Raw genomic sequence first — 18,855 nt, forward strand, 5'->3', positions numbered from 1 at the left:
ACACACACACACACACACACACACACACACACACACACACACACACACACACACACACCTCACAAATTAACTCAGAGCGTGGAACTCATTCACCTTGTTGCTTGAAAAAAAACAACAGGACGGACATTGTAATTGTTGAATCGAGACAGTCCTAACCCTTGACAATGCTAAACTCCCAACAACAATATTCGAGTGAAATCGGAAAGATATTAAAACCCCAACAGCCAATTACGTATACCACGCATTTTTTGACTGCATATTTCCTCCAGCCGCTTTCACTCCGCCATGTTTTCCATCTCCCGAATGTGCTGCGCTTGCCAGTATGACACCCCAGCATCAATGTTTGAATATTTACACTAGATGATGATTATACTAGTTGGAATATTTCTGCGACATAATTACCACCTTGTCTCTCAAACTCTGCTGCGGAGCACACGGCGAATATATTCTTACAGGGGAGTCGTAGGGGTAATTACTCCTCACGGGGGCAATAATACCTACCACTGCTCTCCCGTCCAGGGTGGAGGTCTTTGAAACTCAAGAAGAGAATTCCAACCCTTTTCGTCCTCTCCCCAAAGATCGGGCTGTCAGGGGCAGGCCGCACTGTCAGCACGGGAAAGCAAACAAGATGAAGGCAGAGGCACAGAGGATGAAAGTGCATAGAAGGTTGGGGAGAGAAAGCAAAAGAAATGGAAGCCTCTGAGAGGAGAGGGGAGACAGTTGGGGGAAAGGGAAAAGAAAAGGCCAGTGACTTCTCTGACAGGCCCGGTGCTCGCATATGGCGAGGCTTTGCTTGTGTAGCCGCACTTCAAGGCGATCGGGCCCTGCAAACATAAACAGTGGATGGGGCTGCAGCTGCATGGAGCAGGGAGGCAGCCGCCTGCTCACCGAGGCTTCTCTACACCAAACAATGGATCGAGTGACGCACGGGCCTTTGGCAGCGCAACAGAGACGCGGGCGGGTCAGCGAAGCCTTTCTTCCTCACGTTTTACGTCTCCGCTCTCTCAATGTTTACCCCATGGGAAAGCACGGTTTTCCATTCCTTTTGTTCCCAAAGGAGCGAATGAGTAGGACCCCCCCCCACCCCCACCCCCTGGTCTCTGTCTCCCTCCACCTACAGGACAGGACAAGGTCGGAGAGGACAAGTGTCTTCTTGTGCATGATTTGGAAATGGGACAACTGCACAACTCACCGCTGGAGCGCCGTACAGGTGTCGGGAATGAACACATCTGAGCCATGCAGCCTCTCCCTCGGTGATATTCACACGCACGTACGGCCTATGTCTGGCCACGTTGAGGAGAAGCAGAGGAAAATGAGGATTAGTCTCTTACTTTCTTGCAGCACAAGAAACTTAGTTTGTGTGTGCGCGTGCGTGTGTGTGTGTGTGCGTGTGTGTGTGTGTGTGTGTGTGTGTGTGTGCATCTGTAGTGCATCTCTTTTATGACGGGGCACAATAGGGAACGGAAGGGCCCAGGAGCCAGTGAATTAACCCAAATTACAGTTGCCTGGGAAACAGGATAGGAATGAACGGGCAAATGATGTGCCATTTTCTAATGGGGGGGGGGTTCTTCTTTTTTCACATTTAGAGACCTCCTCAGCTTGTTACCGTAAGGAGGACTCTGCACCCCCCCGCCCCCAATTTAGTTGTTTGTTTGCTGAGTCACCTGAAAGTAGATTTTATAGGCCACAGACACAAACTACTTATCCGGTTCCGTCATAAACACCTATGATGGTCATTAGGCATATGTATCTTGAGCCTTAGGCCCTGACGGCGGATATTCTAAGTCAGCTCCTTAACACAAGTGAGGGTATCGCACATATGAACACAGCTTTACAGGAAAAGCTTTAAAAAGTATTCATCCCCCCCATATACAAAGAAAAATGCAGGAACACACACAGGAAAGATCTGGATAAACTTTTAAAAAATATTTATTTCACTGCAAAATCAAACCAACAGATGCTTTTTGTTTGCTTTTACATTTGTTGTTTCTGATGTAGAAACTGATGTATAAGATATTTACAGATAAATACTTTTCCGGCGCTTTAATGTTTAAAACCATTTGACCAAGAGCGGGTTGACGATCGGCAGCGGTTTGCAGACCTTCTTCTTAACACAACGCGAAGTGAACGTACGGAGACCTGAGCTCGGAGGCCCAGGTCAGCAGGGGTCACCACTCATTTACAGCTTTTTACAAATCAAATCAAACTAGGTGTCACAGTCCGACGTCTGCAAATAAACCGACCGGGCCGGAGTCGCCCCTCTGCCGCTGTGTCCATCTGTCCGACATATAACAGAATCACACACGGCCAGGCTCCCGAGGCAGGGAATATAAACAACCCCCCCCCTTCACACAAGGAGACAAGACACTAATTGAAGAAGTGGAAAAATAATCGGCCTCTTTGGTGGCATTTCTCGTCACTTTTTCTAGGTGTGGGGCAAATCGCACTATGCGATTAAACAAAATGCAACTAACTCGAGACATTGTCAGCGATCACTCGTGGCGGCTGTACGTCTCACTTCAGATCCTCGGCAGAATCCCCCCCCTCGTACGCATTAAGGATAAGAGAGCTTTGTTTGCCACTGAGCCATTTAGCTGGCCTCCATTAGCAGCCTCCAGCCACTGTCAGTCAATTGGGGAGCCTTTTCTACTGTCAGTGGAATACTAAGCCTCTCTGCTGTCTCACTTGAACCACACTCTGACTACAAAAGGGAGAGAGCGAGATAGGAATCTGCAAATCTCAGCTGTGTGGGTGAAACAGAAAGAGAAAAGTAGAGAGGGAAGGGTTTGGGGTTGGGATAAGAGAAAGGGCTTTTTATTCTCCTCCCTCTGTGATTTGAACAGGTGTGATGTGTGGCCTCAGTGTGTGTGTGTGTGTTTAGATTCTCATGGTCTACCACCCACAAGGTCTACACACACACACACACACACACACACACACACACACACACACACACACACACACACACACACACACACACACACACACACACACACACACACACACACACACACACACACACACACACACACACACACACACACACAGTTTACCAAGCCTCGCGCTCTGTCGAGGCACGTAGTCCTTTCTCTTGTTTATTGATGGCTATCAGCACTTTCTCATTTGTGCTGGAGAAAACACAACACTGACACAGGGCCGCTCTCTTCGGGGTTTGATTTACTCCGGCGCAGCAGCTGAAAGAGGTCAAACACAGCTGTCAGGTTCAGCACACGCATGCGCACTCACAGGAAACGTTTTCACTTCCATATTAATGTAAAAGTCTGACTTTTATATATATACATATGTATATATATTCATATGTATATATATACAAACACAGACATTTGCCTTTTTTTCCCAGTGATGCATCATTACAGCAAAGTCAACTGACAGTGTGAGAGGTCGGATGAAAGCACGGGTGTTAATGTTGCCGTACATGCCAGCAGCTCCACTGGCTCCAACTGCTTGTTGTTATGTCACTAATAGCGCAGCAGCCTCCACTCTGATGGGGCGTATGAGGCGCAACCGAGCCGAGCAACAGATCAGATCAGATTACTGTGCAGAGAAAACCACAATGTGCACACTCTGGTTGAGAGTGGGTGGGAGCGGGCGAGGGGTTTTTCACAGTGACAGAGAGACGTTAGCGGCCATTAAGGAGGTCTAAGTGATATCTCTGCAGGGCCACCCAACAGTCTTCACGGTATCCGATAACGATAATGGCTGGTGGCCACAGCGGGTTGGTTTTTCCATCAAATGAGCCACTTAGCGCTGGATCGAATGCAGCAACAGTTTACACAGTGACAATGACCGTAAGGTTTTTTATCGAACATTGGAGCTGAAACAAGGAGTTTGATTGAAAGACAATACATTTTAATTTTTTTTGTCATTTTTCAAATGACCATCTGATGGTTCCAGCTTCTCAACTGTGACAATTTACTGCTTCTCTCTCTCACTCAGCATTATTCTCAACCAAATATCTTTGGATAACAAAGCAATTTGACGACATCATTTTTTGGGCTCTGGGAATTCATAAAGTCCAGACGATTAATGGATCCTGAAAATAATCTGTGATTACGGCACTTTTACGACAAATTCACAACCGTTTTCGAGGCTCAAGTTGATCAACTCTCTCATAAATGTCTCAAATTACTGCTCCACCTGCTTTCTGTGTTTTAAGTAGAACATTTAGAAATATAGCAACAGAGAATATCATTTAAACAAATGTACAGAACTTTATGTTCCCAAAGATATTAACACATTATGTAACACATTACATCATGTTAGCGACTCGCCAATTCAATAAAAAAAGCATTTAATATGTTGAGAACATCTGAACTTTGTTTTTTCTTTTTAAAAATGTCTCTGTTTCGGTTTTATTTCTTCCATAGAAACTTGTCATTAGTCTTCCAGAGACTTTTGCCCTCCTTGTCTCTTGACTTGCTTCTAGCTGAGAAGTTGGCGTTGACGCAAACCCTCTGCACTTCTGCCGGATCCGTTAACCTGTTGATGCTCTCCTCGTTACCCTCGTGCAGGATGTCCCAGAAGTCTTTGCGACCGCCCTTTGGTGTGCTGCGCCGGTGTGTCGTTGGTGTGTGTGAGCTCGGAGAGGGGAGAGATTCTGTGAGGCCTGTTGACCCAGAGTCGGTATGGAGAGGGATTCTGGATGGAGAAGGTGAGGCGATTACTGACCCAAAGGGTCTTGGGGTTTTTGGGGTGCTCCGCTGCTGTGCACTCCTGGGTTTGGGTTTTAATAAATCATCCAGGATTGAGGTGTCTCCTATCAGATCTGTGAGGAAGGAGCGATTACTTGAGGCAGAAGCGGCCTGGTCAGGAGGGGAAGGGGTCTGAGAATTTTCTCTCCGTCCTTGAAAAGTTTCTCTAGTCCTGGACGGCGATTTCTGCTCTCGCTCCCTTCCCCGTGCTGTGGGTTTGGATAACATAGCGGACCTGCCATGGCTGAGGTCCGGAGAAGAAGGGGTATCTCTGTCTGTGTGGTTCAGGAAAGCAGCAGGCTTCCCAGACCCCAGACCACTGCTGCCGGCCCGATCCACGCCAAGACCACCACCGGCTCTGTGAGCTCCAGAACGAGAAACACTACCCCTCTTTGTCCTCCTGTGTCCTCTGGCACCGCAGACTGGCTCCTCCTGCTCCTCTGACTCAGGGCTTGGAACATCACTCAGAGGTTCTACAACATTCTGTTGTGAGATCTTTTGCTTTTTCTGGGGTTCTGGAACGTCATTTTGTGGGTTTGTCGGGTGTGTCTGGGGATCTGGAAAATCGTTTTGTAGAATTTGAGCCTTTTTTTGTGGCACAGAAAAATTGTTTAGTGGGATTTCGGGCTTAGTTTTGGGATCCGGATTCTTTTTAGGCTTTTTTGTGGCCTTGGGAACATCCCTTTGCCGGGCTCTGCCCTCTGTGTGAGATTTTGAGGACGTAGCACCCGAAATGGAGGAGGCCTGAGCTAAGTCAGACTGTGGGAAGTTTTTTGTGACAGCATTAGCCAGGTCGGGATGGTTCAACGAAGTGTAATACTGTCGTAGCCAGGCCAGTCTCTGGGATGAGTTTCTCCTCAGGATCTCCAATGCAAACTGATGAACTGAGGGGAAGTTTAATTTTTCCGCCATCTCCTCCATGTGCTGTCTGCAAACAGGCACACAAAGAGACAACGGAGAGTGAAAAATAATCTGTGCACAACAATGTGTTAGACACTGAAGATAAGATGATTTAAAAATAACATTTTCCCTTTGAATCATATTCACATGTGCATACTGTTATTTAAATAACACATACAGCTTTAGACCGATACTATTAATCAGACATTCTGAATACGAATAGCACTCCACGTATTCAAGCTCATATCCAGACAGCCATGCAGTACGGGGTGTGTTTTTTCATTTTTGTCTAACCAGACTCAGGGACAGAAATACTTCAAAGCCACTGGTGGTACGGCAGCATTATCATGGTGTTATTACCATTTTGTGGCTTTCACTGGAAAAAAACAATAAATAAAAGTAACGGCAGTAAAACATGTGCGTGTGGATTAAAAGCATTAAAACAGCGAGGTTAATTGAGGGTAAATCAATATAACTATAGTGTGTGTGTTTTCACTTCCTGAAGCTCTGGGCAGAGATATAGTCTTCCCCTTGGGGAGTGAGACCACGAAAGTGTAGGTGTGTGTGTGTGTGTGTGTTAGGAATCAGGGATGTGTATTTGTGTATGTACGTGTGCATAAATCCTCCTTAGGATGTGTGTGTGTATGTGAGCATTAGGAATCAGGGGTGTGTATTTGTGTATGTACGTGTGCATAAATCCCCCTTAGGATGTGTGTGTGTGTGTGTGTGCGTGTGTGTGTGTGTGTGTGTGTGTGTGTGTGTGTGTGTGTGTGTGTGTGTGCGCATTTGGAAGTCCTCAGGCGATCATTTTTGGTTAGTCTCAGGAGGTCTGTGGTTACGGAGGTAAAACTGCTGCACTCGTTGGGCCTGAACATAACTGAGTAATCTTAGGCACGATGCTGGGAAATAGGTGGAAGGGAAAGCTCAGCGGTGGTCTCTCGCTAAACACACATGCACACACACAAACACACACACACAATTCCTGAGGCCCGGGTGGGGGCGCTCAACACTATATCTGGGCGATATAGTGGGTTTTGGCCTCCTTCCCTACACTGCCAGGAATGTCCTTCCCTCGAGTCCCCACTACTCTACTTTTTACTCCACCTACCAACTCCTTTCATCCCCTTTGCCTTCTTCATTCCCATCTTCTTTTTCCCTCATTTGCTTAAGGCTCCCTTAGCTATAAATTCATCATATCTTATTTTCTAATATGCTCATTTCCTCACTGCTGTCGCCTTTTCCCTTTTCTCCACTCCCTTTCAGTACCTGCGAATGGCCTGGGGAGTCTCTCCGACGATGGTGGTGGTGTGTCTGGTGTGTTGCACACTCTTGCTGGTGAAGCTGACTGGATGGTCCGCGGTGGGCTTCTCTGGCCTGACAGTGGCAGGATGGGGCAGACTATCCGGCGGGCTTGGTGACGGGCTCTGGTTCAATCACACAAGAGTGAAGTTCTTAAGAAGCAGCGACCAGATCAAGGCGGAGCTAGTAATTTTTTTTTGCCTTTAAAGGATGTGTGTACCTCAAAACATACATTTCCCAAAGATGTCCGCTATCAACCCAATACAGAAGAGCTTGATGATGTTTGATTTATAAAATACAAAATAATTAAACAAAAAACAAAAAGAATGGTAACTTAGGTCATGATCATGTTTTTTGGCTTTGTACTGGATTTGTAAAATATTGGGATGATGTTCATGTGAGGATTCAACTCATATATTTTTGAGCTATAATATTCCAAGGTATATTCCAAGCGTTATATTTGGGTGTCAACAAAAACATTGTGAAAAAGTGGCCAACGTTTACACAGCAACAACAGAAATGAGGGACTGGAAAGTGACGTTTTTAAATAAATGTATATCCTATAGTAAAAATGATTTATACACAATCTTACAAGCATGTCAAATGACATGACTTTTTTTCCCCTCTTTCCCCTTTTCATCACCAATGTTACAACAGTATATTACCTCCGGGATGTCTAGAAGATGATTGGCTGGGAGCTGAGAGTACATCTTGCGTTCAAACACGTCTCGAACAGCTGCTCTGCTGATCAGCTCCTCTGCTCTGCTGCCGCCCACCACGCGCTGGTTAGAGTGGGTATACACCACCTCCTGTACACCCCCTGTAGACAGATTCACTTCATTCATTTTAAAATTAAGATTGCTGAAGATATTTGGCATGTAAATATAGATATAGAAAACTGACCTAGAACATTATCGATCATTCCATCATTTCTTCTGGAGACTGCAGATGGTGGACTTTTCATTCGGACTTTCGTCATGTCCACTCTCGACCGATCTGTCTGTGGAGACAAGAAGTGACCTCCTGTGGACCTCCCTTTCTTAACGGGCGTGTGTTCCTCCTCTGAAGATGTGAATGTCTCTATGACTTCTGTGTATTTAGATCTGGCCTTGTTCCTTGCACTGGTAGTTTGCCTCTTTCTGTTACAGTCAGGAGTTCCTCTCCCTCTGCCTCGACCTCTGCTGTGTGAATTGAACGCGCCCCTCGTGGGCCACGTGCTTTCTTCAAGGTCGAAATCCTCAGATTCATCAGAGTGACCCTCAAAGCAGTGCACTGTGGGAACTGATGTTTGGAGCTTGTTGGCCTTTTTGTCTGGAGATGAGTTGACATCTCTCCCCCCGTTTACTTTAAATTCACTTTCTTTCAACAGAGAAACCCTCTTTTTTTTCGCCCCAGCTCCATTCACTCCATCTTCTCCATCAGAATCACTGGAAACGTCCAAGGATATCCCATGATCCTCAGCGTCTGTGTCAGAGCGGCTTTCTTCGGCATCTTCGCCCATCTCTGGTCTTCCTTTGACCCTTTCGAGGAGTCTTGAGAAACCATGCTGGATGAGACTCATTTGACCAGGAGCAGTGGTGGCATTCCCACTCCTGCTCCCATCCACTGCCCTGGGGTTAGAGGCCTTCCTCTTAGACCTCTGCTCATCATCATCCTCTTCACTCCCACTGCTAAAGTCCAGCACCCCTCTGGTTACATTTAATGCATCTCTGTTCTCTTTGACTGGTTCATCGTTCGGTACAAGGCCCTTTGTAGATGCAGAATCTCCAGGTTCCTTATAAAAAACAGTAGAAACAAACAGCTTAGGAAAAGTGGGAGCAGACGGGCGTCGCAAGGGGTACAGGGTGGGTCATAGGAGAACAAAAAACGGATATTAAAACTGTAAATAAACTGTAGAGAGACCGACGTAAGGCTACAAATTCTTAACTTGCCTTGTTTATGCCATCTTTCGTGGACCAACCCCTGTGACATTTCAATGTGTAACACGAAACAGATGCTTGCAACAATAAATCATCATAAACATCAGCAAGACACATGCCCTGCGTAATGATGTAATACGACTAAATACGATACGAAGAAAACAAAGGGGTCATAACATTTCCTGAAGTTATGTGAACGAGGATTTTATGGGAAAAGGCCACCAACTGTGATTCTAATTTCACAACAGTGACCAACTGAATGACTATTCCCCAATTCTACACAGACCTCTTTCTGTGCATGTCAAGGCGCCCCAGTCTATTCTGCATTTTTGTAAGAGTCTGAATGGCCTCGGTGGAGAGGCAGTCCTGTAAGAAAAAAAGGGGCCGTGGGCTGCACAGCTCTGGCCTGGCTGGGAACAGGATGATAAGGGGTATCACTGTGTAAATAAATAGCTTGAGAGGAGATGATAGAATTCAGTGTGGCCTGCCCCTTCCATTAGGACGAGCTAAGTAATCATATCCAGCTGTTTCACACGGCATCACCGAGAAAGCGAGAAGCCGATGTAGAGAACCTGATCCTCCAGTTTTGCCAAATTACAAAGAATTGAGTGTAAAAAAAATATTTCTAGGAGCCAAGGCCGCAAAGGCCTGGTGCTCAACCCAAAATCGACTGCACCGCAATTATTTAAATATTTATGCCCCAAGAGCTTGGAAGGATGCTGTGAAAAAAAAGTTTGTAGTTTTCACACCTACGGAGCACAGGAGCTGCTGTCTGCTTCAGTTCAGTCAGTTACGACGTTTTCCAAAGGTTTCAGGTTTTTCATGGCAAAAAGAATTATCAAAAACCTTCAAAGACGCTTCTGTAAACAATGTTCTAAAGCTAGGTATGTCGTAAACACTCACAGCTTAGGCAGTAAGTAGTAGCTTTTTTCAGTTTTAAAATGGCAGGAGTGTACATTATATACATATAACAGCTGAAACATACCGAGCAGGGGTGGTCTGAGATCTGCATGGATTCTTCTTATTTTTTCCAACCACATGAAACTATTCTAACTGCCTGAACTCAAGCTAACCACAGCTGCCGAGAAGTAATTACAAACTTTTTTTCTTTTTCTTTTAAACCATCTGAAAAGCCTTCAGTACAGAGGTGTGACTACACGATACTGACAAGACAAGACTTCGGAATTAGTTTCACCTCGTTCTTCTTTTCTGAATATGGAATAACATAATTTATCTAATTCCCTGAAAGTACAAACTGCTTTTTTCCCCCTTTGTGGGTTGTTTGACTGACAGACAGGAAGATCCCTGTTTGAGGTATCCCCTCATTCACATGGGAAAAGGGGGGCGAGTGGGCTGCCTGGGAAAGAAGATGGAGTGAGGGATGGGAAAAGACGAGTGCCCCATGTTCTGGCTCTGTGAGAACGGCAGAGTTACTCACACCAACTCCTTTTCCGCCGTCCTCCTTCTCTTCGCCTGTGTTTGTGCTGGTCGTGATTACTCCGGCCTCCACTTGTCCTTCTCTCTGAAAGATACACAAATTAAAATATTAAATGTTCATTGTACAAACCAAGTCAAGTGTTGTCACAATCATCAAAAAAGTTTTTCAGTTTTTACTGGACATAACGTTATATTTTTTAGTCGAAATTGTAGAGACCTGCTCGAATATCATAGCAGTCAGTTTGAAGTAGTTTACGTTGTAATCCAGTAGAGGGCGCTCTAAAACTTCAGTATCATCTTGACCTGCGGCATGCCCTATTGACCTATCAAGCTAGTAATATTATGTTCTTTCCTACTAAAATGGAGAACAAACCACCAACCCTGGGTGGACAATCGCGTCAGCAAAGCATCTGAGAAACAGCATGTTGAAGTATTTGGCGTCTACACTGTCGATGGCAAAGTAACTAACAAACGTTCAGAATGAGGTGAGTTGAAGTAGTACGCTACAGTAGAACACATCATCGATCAAACAGCAAAAGGCGAAAGTGCGAACCTCTAGTATCTTGCGGGTGAGACACGTCCCTTGGGTCTGCAGTCTGAAGAGGTTCTTGAGCCCAAACAGCTCCCCCTTGTGGACAATATGCCCCTGCACTGCCTCGAAATACCGTCGTGAGCTCTCCTTGCCAACGACTGAGCACTGCAATTGCTGGAACATAGAAGTGTGGATATACAGGTTATGAAAAAAATATCAACATAGGGCACCAAAACTACATTTCCTGTGGAAAATAAAGAAAGTTTGTGCAATAGATATGTGAAATGCTGGCAAGTGGAAGAAAGAGTGTGTGAAGAAATTAAAGATCTGGTGATCTGGTGTCTATATGTAGTAGATACATAAAAGATAACACAGATGTGTTGCTACTGTGATGTACTGTGATGTACTGGAACAGTTTTCTATCATATGATTAGTCAACTAAAACAACATTCCTGTGCATCAGCCGTCACATACAAAGTAAAAACTCTCTGTGACCCAGTTTGTCTATCCTTTGTAAATATGAACAATACATAACTTTAAAGACTTGTAAGTTATATTTGAAAGTGTCTTGCTGAGAGATTACATTATGATTATGTGGTCATAATTGTGGGTGGTACCTGTTTGTAAACTTGTCTGAGGTAGATAACCTCCTCCACAGTCCCCAATGAAATAAGCCGGAGAACAGTCACATCCCTGCACTGGCCAATACGATATGCCCTGAGAGAACAAACACACGGGCACACACAAGCACACGCACACGCAAGCACACGCGCGCACGCACACACGGGCACACACGCAGGCACGCACGCAGGCACGCACGCAGGCACGCACACACATGTACAAACACAAACATTGGGTTCTTGATCCTAACGAGGTAGTCGAAAACAAAAATAATGCTTTACAGTTAAACCTCTTTGGCTGAAATATAGTGTAAAATTGTCATGGTCTGTCACCATGTGGCCCACGACCTACCTGTCAATAGCCTGAAGGTCATTTGCTGGGTTCCACGTGGGGTCAAACAGCACTACCACATTAGCCCCTACAAAGTTAAGGCCAAGACCACCGGCCCTGATGGTACAAACAGATCAGATATCAGATATCAGCAGAGTCAAGGTTTTGGATGTTTAAAATAAACACGTGTTGAAACAGAAATAACTGTAGAAGACACAGTATTAATTATTCTCATACTGGTAAAGCTTCAAGGTCTTGATTTTAGGTAAAAGCACCACAAAATGCTATAAATAACTATTAAAAAAACCACTTTATTGTGGCACTTACATGGTGGAAACCAGGCAGATGTTGGTGTGAGAGGAGCTGTTGAATTCTTTGACAATGTGAAGTCTCTCTTTGGACTTGGTGGTACCGTCCAATCTGCTGTAGTCCAGCCCCTCGGCCATGCAGTAGCTCTCCAGCACATCCAACAGCTGACAGGTCGAAGCACATTAATTATTGTGTAAAAAAACGACAGTGTGAACCTCTGTATCAACTATATGAATATACTTGTATGAGAGGGAATGCGTAGATTCTAGAGAAACAAATATAATAAAAAGCAATATCCCCTTAGGGGGTAATACTGAACCTTGACCTGTATAGGCCATGAAAATATGACCTGTGTTATCAAACTGTCTCAGGTGACAGCAATAATTATTGCCCTCACTTATGAAAATCCCAAGCCTTAACTCAAAACAACAAATGTGCTCCAACTCAGCATCAAATCATTTTGGTACTGGTAGACATCTCACCCCACTGCTCATCCGACAAAAGTATTTTACATTTCCATGATTTAAATAGGCACTAAGGCACCCACACAAACACGGCTCTCACCTTAGTTGAGAGAGAGAAAAGAAGAACTTTATCTCTCTTTTGCAGATAATATTTGAGCAGCTTCTGCAAAACCTGAAAGGGACACAAATACGTTAACTTAACTTAACAACTGAAACAGCCCATATTGAGCAGGTGACTGAGCCTTTGTTCCTAAGCTGTACCTTCATCTTTCCACTGTACATTGGGTCCGACAATGCCTCAAACGCTTCATCTTTGCAGCTTCGCACAAAGTCCGGAAACTTTTGGAAAACCTTCTGGCAAATAGTAGTCAAATACTTTTCCTGCAAGAAATAATCTGTGTTGAAATGCAGAAAATGTGGTATGAACTTATGGAATCTGGAGAAATTGGTCTGGGAGCAGAAAACATCATGAGCTTGTATAATATAACTAGTAATTCTACTAGTTATAGGGAAAGAGTTGTACCTGTTTCTTACTGGTCCCTGCAGGTGACTGAAGCAACGCGACATGGTTGGCAACCTTCCTCAAAATGGCCAAGTAACTAAAGTATAGGTCCCTCACTGGAACACCTTCAGAGTTTTTCTGAAACAGAACATTTTTTTATTAAAAAGGGTTCACATACATATGACATTTATTCAAAAGATGAACTATTAGGGTTCTCCTGCATTGGATCCACAACCACGTATTGTAGATGGCTACAAAGCTGTGTTTTGAATTTCTAGTGTAATGCACTCTACAGAAAATGACCATGAGGAAATACAAGACTTAGATACTTGAAGGGTCAGTTCAAATACTTTACACAAAACATTTTCTTCAACACCTTTATATATATATATGCAAATTGAAAAGACACATTCCCTTTAACTGAAATGGGAATCTGTAAAAAAAATAGCTTGCTGGGATACATTTCATGGCATACATGGGTGCACGGTGGTAAGATGGGAGAACTAACTTCATAGCAGCAGCTCCTGCGGGTGCGTCCACTTTGACAGTCACATTTCTCTGAAGACCTCAGCATTAACATGACGTCTTCACTATCCAGCACTGTCTGATAAACGGTTTGCTGAAATTCTGTCAGAGAGCAATACACCACCTGGGAATGAAACCAACACCCCAGCATGTCTTAAAGGGATGATTCGAGACACCGTAGACCTTAGCCTTGCATCTCAATATTATGAAAATAAAACGGCAAGTTTCTGGAGTTTCAATCTCACCCTGTCATTTTTCTTAGGTAGTTGATCTTTGATGAGAGATTTAGTCCTTCTGAGGAACCAATGAGAAATCTTCCTCACCAGGGCTCTCACAGATTTCCTGGCTGTAGCCAGGGCACGCTTGGTTGCACTGTGCCTCTGCCCTTGCTCGATCGGATCTGAAAACTTGTTCTTGAAATTTCCTAGGCTGCCAAGACAACGAGGTATAGCCCTAGACAGAATACAGTATATACAGTATGAAAGCAAACTCACTTATATTCCACTTTAGGCAATACAATGCCAGAAATATGCAAATGACAAATGTGTTGCAATATAAAAATTAAATACCAGTCCATGACACACCACAGCTCCTCGAGGTTGTTCTGTAGGATGGTGCCAGTGAGACCAATTCTGACCTGATAAGGAATATAAAAGCAAAGCTAGCATCAAAACCTTGTTCCAAATGCTAAGCTAAGCTAAGCATGTGATGTATTTATCATTCTTTTTTATGCTGGAGTTATAACCATTCACATACTAAAAATAATGACAAACAAAACTTGCTGACCTTACATTTCAGCTCCTTCATGGCCTGAGTGATTTGAGAGCTTGGATTCTTTATCTTGTGGGCCTCATCCACGACCACAGCAGACCAGTCTATGCTGCAGGGAGTACAAACACAAATACACAGTGAGAAATATCGATTCTATCACAGATCTAAAAAAAAAAAAAAGAAAAAAAAAAAGCATGAATACAGAAAACATATAATTTCTGGTATTTGTTTCTTGGGTGTTTCGAGTATGGCTCTTACTTATTAAACTGATCCAGACAAAGGCGCAGAGTCTCATAGGTGGTGAGAGCAATTTCAACGCGTCCCTTCTTGATGCGAGCCAATTCCTCCTCTTTCCTCAGCCCATGGACCACCACGCACTGGAAATGACCCCATGCGTCCAGTTCATCTTTCCAGTTGTAAAGCACTGACAGTGGGGCCACAATGAGGAACACCTAGACCAGATAACAGGGAAACCAAAATCCTGCTGATTACAAATCAATACTCTTATTGTTCTGTTATACACTCTTAAACTATTACAGCACTTGATTGAATGCCCCTGGTATTCCCATTATATTTCATAATTCCCAATTTGTCTTTACCCACTTTGTTGGGTTTACTTTGCTTGGAGGGGATCTGACTCTGCAGAAACTGAGGCCTGTTCTTCTTTGTGTCCTCCCATGTGCCCGTTTTGTGCAGCACAGCAGCAAGAAAACCAATGACCTAAAGACAAGATCGAAAGAGATGAAGATGATACAAGTGTGAAGAAGAAATACAGAGACTTAAATAAGAATGAAAATAGTTTTGCAGCTAATGTACTTTTTTACCTGTACAGTTTTTCCAAGTCCCATGTCATCCCCCAGGATACATCCACTGGGGCAGGTGTAGTTGTTGTAAATGAACCTGATACCTTCCCTCTGGTAATCCCTCAGGTATCTGTTGATGGTGTAAGGGACTCGATCTCCGTCAGCATCACTCAGCTCTAGCGGGACACAGAGCCTGGGCTCTGTGATAATGCTGGGAAACACTGGTTTCTCCTGGGTGAATTCATTCAAGTCTGGTCGCATGAGATTTGAGACAGGTATGGCCACCTCCTCCTCTTCTTCCTTTTTTTCATCTCTATTACAGTCAGTAAAAATCACCCATGCAGTAGAGTCATTACTGTGTAAGGTGGAGGTCAGTCTCTGGATAATGGCCTCTTTCAAGGTGCCATCCTTTGGGTTCGGAGCCAGACAACTGTCACCTTCACGCCACGTTGCTGTGAACATGAATTATGTTGTATTTACTGTTTTATATTCTTAATTTCCTAAGAATATAACACAATGATGGTAAACCGTGACAGATGGCAGTTATAATTTCACACAGAGCTAAGTGACATCCTCACGGGATGTTTTTAGGTATGCAACTAACGATTATTTATTTTCATTGTCGATTAATTTTCTTTATTACTGGATTGGAGATGTTTGGTCCATCAATTGTCATAACCCCAATATGATGTTACATTTTGTCCACAAACCAAAGCTCGCCATAGAGGAGAAAATAAAACAGGAACTATTCACATTAAAGAAGCTGAAATCAGAAAATTTTGACTTTTTTGATTAATTAATAACTTTATGTCTAATCAATTATTGAACTTGCGTCATCAAAGGTCCAAAGGTAATGTGGCTTTTTTTGGAGAGTGTCAGAGAGCATGACAATCCGTCTTTAGGTCAAAATGAGTCCAAATTTCATCTTGGTTTTAATGTAATGGGGATGAAAATATTATATGAGAAATAGCAACTTTGCGGGCATGTTTCGGGGACATTAACACTACTTTTAAATCTGACAATATAAAACTATTTTCCAATTCAATATAGCAATCTGTCCGGCTGATTAAATAAACCTCATCACTCACTAGTGTGTCAACGCAAAATAGACATGGACGCTGATTGGTTGTAGGAGAAACGCTGCGGAAGCTTCACTTCTCGTCCATGTTTGGAAACACAGTGACCAACAGAGAGAGTGGCACAAGTTAAAAGACGCCTCACGAACCTCTCTCATCTGCAGAAGTTGAAGCCATCAGGAGTCCTAGTGAGCATCCTCATCTCTGTTCTGTTGCTTCACGTCGAGCGAGAGTCCCTGTAGCTTGTTAGCTAGCTCGACCTGCTAAGCTTCCGTTCACAACAAAGGGGAAACGCGACAGTTAGAAAAGAGCAGAGAACACAGTTCATGTCGAGTCGTATCATTCTGACTGAGCCGTGAATACGTTATCCACCGTCAACTTCATTTATCTGTCAAAAAAGAAGGTACAGACCTTTTAACTCACAGTCTGTGATGCTCCAGACTCAGCAGCAGCTTCACTGCAACTGGCTGAATGTTTATCAATGTTCACAACCACGTCCGCACTTTCCAAACATTTCACCGATTCCTCCCCCTCCACCCCAAATTTTTTTTTCGTGAAAACATATCCTCACAAACTTTTTAAATAGTGGGCCTTTTTGTCTCGTCTGATTTTTACATTTTTTTGCACAAATTTTCTGTGTCGAAAGTTTGCTTCGAAAGTGCTGCGTAGAATCTAAATGACCTTTCCATGGAATAGAACAAAAACGAACGTTTTTTCAGTGATTTAATGAAAAACATTCGGTTATAAAATCCGATTGGTAGTCACTGTAAAATAATAGAAATGTTTTCTTCAGTGCTGTAAACAGCTAGTTGTAAAACCATAAATATAATCAGATAACATGTTAATTTGTCTGTTGCCACTTGTAGTTGGCTATTTGGTCCATGCTGCTCATATAGGCTTCCATTACATATTCCAAAATATACATAATTGTGTTGATTTTAACAAACCACGTGTAATAAATCTTAATATGACTGCAGAATTATGATGTTATTTACATGTACTGTTTGATTGCCTGTTTTAATTTTTTATATTCAATAATAATTTAAAACTTATTTCAAATATATATATACTTTATCGTGTCATGCATCTTTGTTGTGTTCTTTATTGTGTTGGTTACTCTGTGCAGAGGACGTTTCTTCTAGCTATATAATCTGAAGTATCAATGTATAATTCCTGCTTAATTATTTCACTTAATTCCTGGTCTGATTGGTATTTTATTTATCTTTACTAAAAATTAATGAAACAGGATGGTTTTATCATTAAATGGGCAGCGGTGTTATTAAATACTTGGTAGGTGTATTTAAACTTGAGGAATAAAAAAAACATATTTATGAGGGTAGGGTAAAAGTATAGATTGCAGATCCTGACGCTGGAAAGATTTTTGGAGACAAAGTACAACAGCATCATTGTAGCAACCCATATTGCTCAATAGTCAAGAGAATAACACTCTTAAGTTCAGACAGACGGTGGAAGTAAAGGAATTAGAAAAAAAGACATGAAAGACCTGAGACTTAGTGGTCTGTTGAAATATGGTAAGGCGATGAGACGTGTTTGTCCATCTTCTGGAGTTGATATGAAGGCCAACAGTAAGCTCACTTAAAAGTTGCCTGCTGCTACACACGACAGATTCCTAAACACACCGTAGCACCGTGTCAGTTCTCCATCCCCGATTTGACTTTCCCCAAACGTTGGCCATGGTGCTCCAGATGAGGCACGACAAGGTCCGCTTCCTCGCAATGGTACACTGCCATACAAAAAAGAAACGTTTTGTTCCAGTTTTCACTACACTGGGAATTTATAGGGCAGCTGCCACAGATGTTCTCATAAATAAAGCCCAAACACTGATGTCAAACGGTTTACATACTGCACTCGATCGCATACACACTTGTTCTCTCACAGGACCACAAGGGCTTTCTCTGGCCTCATTTGCAATAATACATTACCACTCAGGCAGATACAGTTGGGATAAATAGATCACTGGCTGCAAATAACAAGTTCTCATCAACAGGCATTTTCACAGATGACTAGTTGATTTTGTTAAGTGACTGTGTAATGGGCTGTGCTGGGCTTTGTTTTTAATTTTAATTTTAATTTTTTTAGAAATGAAGTGTTAGTTGTTCAACTTAAATGTAGCTTTAAGTTGATGTTGAATTTTATGAAAATCTTTACATTTTTGATTTATGATCAAGAGGCAACAGGTTTTTTTTATCCTGTTGTGGTCAAAGTATTTAATTAAATGAATACATTACAAACACCACAATAGAAAAAACAGATGGAAAAGGCAGGGTATCATATTAAAGTGAAGAATATATTCTTCGTGCTGGCTAACGGCAGCAGATTCATGGATTAAAACCATAAACTGTATTTAAAAATGGATGTAGTCACTGGGTCGGGAAAATGAAGCCAGAAAAGAAGCACTTGAAACCTGTATGCGACTCTTTGGTTGCAAAAAGAGATGAAGATGATACAAGTGTGAAGAAGAAATACAGAGACTTAAACAAGAATGAAAATAGTTTTGCAGCTAATGTACTTTTTTACCTGTACAGTTTTTCCAAGTCCCATGTCATCCCCCGGGATACATCAACTGGGGCGGGTGTAGTTGTTGTAAATGAACCTGATACCTTCCCTCTGGTAATCCCTCAGGTATCTGTTAAC

The 18,855-nt window shown here is 43.1% G+C and overlaps 1 protein-coding gene across 2 annotated transcripts; it reads right to left on the minus strand.

The window, feature by feature from the left end:
* Positions 1–1,911: 1,911 nt before the first annotated feature.
* ercc6l2 (excision repair cross-complementation group 6-like 2) lies at positions 1,912–16,702 on the minus strand. Of its 2 annotated transcripts, none has more exons than XM_035638796.2 (21): positions 16,612–16,702; positions 16,350–16,468; positions 15,146–15,576; positions 14,925–15,041; positions 14,580–14,773; positions 14,337–14,430; positions 14,120–14,187; positions 13,796–14,003; positions 13,534–13,674; positions 13,047–13,163; positions 12,785–12,904; positions 12,624–12,695; positions 12,078–12,223; positions 11,772–11,867; positions 11,417–11,516; positions 10,821–10,973; positions 10,269–10,352; positions 7,815–8,685; positions 7,577–7,731; positions 6,879–7,036; positions 1,912–5,640 (listed from the first exon to the last, which is right to left on the minus strand). In XM_035638796.2, the coding sequence occupies exons 2-21, from the start codon at positions 16,375–16,377 to the stop codon at positions 4,374–4,376; spliced, it is 4,620 nt and encodes a 1,539-aa protein (XP_035494689.2). In that variant the 5' UTR covers positions 16,378–16,468; positions 16,612–16,702; the 3' UTR covers positions 1,912–4,373. The 2 variants fall into 2 exon arrangements, with proteins under 2 accessions (XP_035494689.2, XP_035494690.2); XM_035638797.2 differs by having other exon boundaries at positions 16,350–16,463; positions 16,612–16,679.
* Positions 16,703–18,855: the final 2,153 nt, after the last annotated feature.

The sequence above is a fragment of the Scophthalmus maximus genome, chromosome 19, assembly GCF_022379125.1.
Source record: "Scophthalmus maximus strain ysfricsl-2021 chromosome 19, ASM2237912v1, whole genome shotgun sequence".
NCBI classification, from domain to species: Eukaryota; Metazoa; Chordata; class Actinopteri; order Pleuronectiformes; family Scophthalmidae; genus Scophthalmus; species Scophthalmus maximus.